The sequence below is a fragment of the Glycine max genome, chromosome 17 (genome assembly GCF_000004515.6).
Source record: "Glycine max cultivar Williams 82 chromosome 17, Glycine_max_v4.0, whole genome shotgun sequence".
Taxonomy (NCBI): domain Eukaryota; kingdom Viridiplantae; phylum Streptophyta; class Magnoliopsida; order Fabales; family Fabaceae; genus Glycine; species Glycine max.
The window spans coordinates 6,025,174-6,029,396 of NC_038253.2; the positions used below are offsets into that span (position 1 = coordinate 6,025,174).

The following is a 4,223-nucleotide window of genomic DNA, read 5'->3' on the forward strand; positions in this document are numbered from 1 at the left end:
TAGTAAAATTAAAGAAATTTTTTATATTTTTTTATATCAAAATTAAAGAATATGAACTTGGAAAATTATAAACCGAATATTGAGGCAATACATTAAAGAAGAAGCAGTGCAAGTTAACATTTTTTAATTCTTTTTTAACAATCTAAACCGAATACAATATTAAAAAAAAAAAAAAAGAATAGGACATTTTCTACTAGTCTGAAGCACCAACTTTTGGTCACAGTTGGGTGAGTGCTAAAACAGAGTTGAATCACAAGTATAGTATTGCCTCAAAAGTTCAATCGATTGCTGACTTCAGAAGCATACTCTTTAATCTTCAAATCACAGTTGAATCTTAACTTTTCTTTTCTTTTCTTTTGGGGGTGTTCGGTGTTCACACCTGATGGTATAGGTATATATGCGTAGCATCCTGAGGAAAATCAGATTCTGCAAACGAAACAAGCTGATTATTGGATCCCACTTGTTTTGGGTGTTGGAATGACGCTTCTTCTGCCCCATAATTACCTGCTAGAAAGAACAAGATTGCCACACACTTCAAGCATCAGAGTAGTTATTTAGTATTGATATTGATGCACCAAAACAATCACTAAGATTATTAAAAGCAAATAAGGAGGCAAAGTATTTGGCGGGAGGGATTTGGGCGTGGCATGTTACAACATTTGTCTACAAAATACTTACTGTAATAAAAGGAATAAAAAGAGAGGAAAACGATAGATGCACATACTGATATTCTTGGTAACTTTCAAAATTATATTTGATAAAAGTGTGAGAAAGGGGAGAATAAAGAAAGTGTTAAGAGTTTCTGAACATAAGGGTAAAAAAATGGTGTTCCTATTTTATTTTTTTTTTCCAATTCTTGACGTAATTCATTCGCCTCATTGTCTTAATTTCTATAAAATTATATTTTGATATACTTCTCTCATTCAAAAAATTTCATTTTTGTTCTTATTATTTGAGCAATATTTAGTCTAATTTCTAACCTCTATATTAGCATCATAGGAAAATCCAAACAATAGAGACTAAAATAATAATAATATAAATATAAATATAAACACGCAGAAGAAAAAAATAGAAGACCAAAACAAAAAATTATAGAGGATAAAATCTTATTTAATTATCTCAAATACTACAGTACAGCCTCAAGGCAGCTGCATTTTTATTTGAATAGTATGTATAGGAGCTAGCAACAGGTAACAACTAAAGCCCGCCTAATGCTTACATGAATTATTTTGCAACACAGAAGAAGGCAGATTTCATTTCACCGTATTACATATCAGAAAAACGCTTGAAATCATGAAAAATAGCAAGTGGTGAAATGTCACAAAGGATAACATAATTGATAGCTCTGCTCAATTCATAATCTTCAAGCCTGTTAGGCCATGCTTATTAGCCATTGCTCTAATGGCCTCCCAATTGAGTACACAATGAATCCAATCTCCCTCAACTTCTCAGCATTCAATATGTTTCTTCCATCAAACACAAATGCTGGTTTCTGCATGCTGTCATACACTCTTTGAAAATCAATGTTCTTGAACTCATCCCACTCTGTAAGAATGCATATCCCATGAGCATCTTTAGTAGCCTCATAAGCATCCCCAACAATACTAACTTGTTTCACCATAGTAGAATTCATTGGCTGCAGGTGGACAGGATGGTCAAATTCAACGCCATCCATTGACAAATCCTTTTGAATCTGCTCCTCGATAACACATGGATCGTAGATGCTCAAGCACGCGTTATCTCCCAATAGGCCTTTGCAGACATCAATTGCAGGAGTCTTCCTAGTGTCACCAGTATCTTTCTTGAAGGCAAACCCCAGAATTGCAATCTTCTTACCCGAAACCGTGTTGAACATCGATGTCACGACCCGCCTCACAAACCTATTTTTTTGGTAGTCATTCATCTTGATCACTTGTTTCCAGTAATTAGCCACTTCATTGAGGCCATTGCTCTCACATATGTACACCAAGTTGAGTATGTCCTTTTGAAAACAAGAGCCACCAAAACCAACACTAGCATTGAGGAACTTAGGTCCAATTTTGGTGTTTTTGCTTAGAGCATGAGAAACTTGTGAAACTTCAGCTCCAGTGGCCTCACATAAGGCAGACATAGAATTAATAGATGAAATCCTTTGTGCCAAAAAGGCATTATCAGCTAACTTGGACAGTTCTGCAGACCACAAATTGGTTGTTATGATTCTGTCTTCAGGCACCCAATGTGCATATATAGCCTTCAGTTTTTGAATTGCTTGTAAACCTTCAGGGCATTGATTCCCTCCAATCAGAACCCGGTCAGGGTTCAGAAGGTCTTGAATAGCTGTTCCCTCAGAGAGAAACTCAGGATTTGACAGAATTTGATACTTGATGCCCTTGCTATTAGTATTGTATGTTAGAATTTTCTCAATTGCCTCAGCTGTTCTAACTGGGACAGTGGATTTCTCAACAACAATTTTGTTAGACTTTGAAACATCAGCTATCATCCTAGCTGCACTCTCCCAATAGGTCAAGTCCGCGGCCTTGCCGGCTCCAAGCCCTCTGGTTTTTGTTGGGGTGTTCACTGAGAGAAAGACTATGTCTGCCTCATGCACATGCTTTTCCACATCGGTGCTGAAGAGGAGGTTCTTTCCTCTGCACTGATTCACCACTTGTTCTAGGCCGGGCTCGTAAATGGGGAGTTTGTTGCTGTTCCAAGCTGATATGCGAGAGTGAGAGATGTCAACCACAGCCACTTCAATTGAGGGGCATTTGAGGGCAATCACAGCCATTGTTGGACCCCCTACGTACCCGGCTCCAATTCCACATATCTTCACCATTTTCTTTGCTTACAAATTACAGCCTGTGAAGCATGTGTGATACTATTTGAGCTCAAACAAAATTTTGCATGCATTGAGACACCAAGAGATCGACTTAGTGGCCAGAATTTAAGTAAATTGCACCAAGTTTTAGGTTCAAATTTAGTTGTCCTTATTGTTAAAAAAAAAAAAAAAAACTTGCAGTGTTTTCACTTTTCCCTCTTTCAATTGCCAATGAAACACCCATTTGAACATAGAAGTGAGTGGGAACATGCAGACTTGCAGAGAGTTACAGTTACAGTAGACTAAGTGAAGAAGAAAAAAAAAAGGAAGGAAAAGTAAATGACGCAGAAGTCATTCTGCCCTTTCCTGGAATTCCATATTCAAAATTTCAATTATAGGTACTATTATACATGAGATCATCACAACCACTAGCACTTTGCAATATATATGTTATTATCTGAAAACATAACAAATGAATTGAGCCAGATCAGTCACTTAGTTCAGTACGTAAGCCTCCTTATTTTATATACAAGTGGAGGAACAGTAAATTTGAAACAGACGAGTTTCAGATAAGAATAATCACGAAACGGACCAGGACAATAACAGTATCCTTTTGTTTTCGTTTCCTAAAAAATGAAAGACATTATTGATCATATGCATACATAAGCAAAGTCACAGATATCTTATTGATGAGCAGGATATAGAGAAAGCTACCATAAGAGTTAAAAATGTGAAATTAAAAAACCAGAAGTACCTTATATTATATTGGTAAATATCTTTGTGTGCAACGCTCAGACTTCACTGCAAAGAGATACGATAAATTAAGTGGGTGGGGGAGAGTACAAATGATAAGATGAGGATTCTAATATGGGAATGCTGTTGGAAGATAATGCAAATCAGTAAAGCGAGAAGACAATCTCCTTACGTTCTAACTTTTGTCTTTAAATTAATTTATGTACCATTGGTTTGTCAAAGTGAAGTCCCAAAATACTTGTATCTACCAAAATCATTTTTTGCTAACAAAATCCACATTTTCTTAATAAAATTAAAATATTGTTAATGCCTACATTATTTCGATGACTGTTTATATGTTGACACTACATTGCCCTGAAAATTGAAGATTCAAAGGGTAAAGACTATAAGAAAGAATCAACAATCAAGACAGAAGATATAGGTCCTCGAGGTAAAGATTTATCAGAAATTTATAATGGTTATTGATAGTTAAAATTTGTATTTTGATTTTCTGTAAAAATTAAACAGAAAGACTTAGAATGCTGATTCTTCTCTGTCAGTTGATTTACAATGTTTTCACTCATTTCAATTTTAACATTTTATCAATCATTTCAATCTTAATATTTTACCATATGAATAAAGTAATTTTATAGTTTTCTTTTATATTTATTATACTTTTTTTAAAATCCGAAATCTC

At 35.1% G+C, this 4,223-nt stretch overlaps 1 protein-coding gene across 1 annotated transcript; it reads right to left on the reverse strand.

Moving 5' to 3' along the window:
• Positions 1-1,092: 1,092 nt before the first annotated feature.
• LOC100794368 (UDP-glucose 6-dehydrogenase 1) lies at positions 1,093-3,722 on the reverse strand. Its single transcript, XM_003549512.5, has 2 exons — positions 3,549-3,722; positions 1,093-2,835 (listed from the first exon to the last, which is right to left on the reverse strand). Exon 2 carries the CDS (start codon positions 2,810-2,812, stop codon positions 1,373-1,375), a length of 1,440 nt encoding a protein of 479 aa, XP_003549560.1. The 5' UTR covers positions 2,813-2,835; positions 3,549-3,722; the 3' UTR covers positions 1,093-1,372.
• Positions 3,723-4,223: the final 501 nt, after the last annotated feature.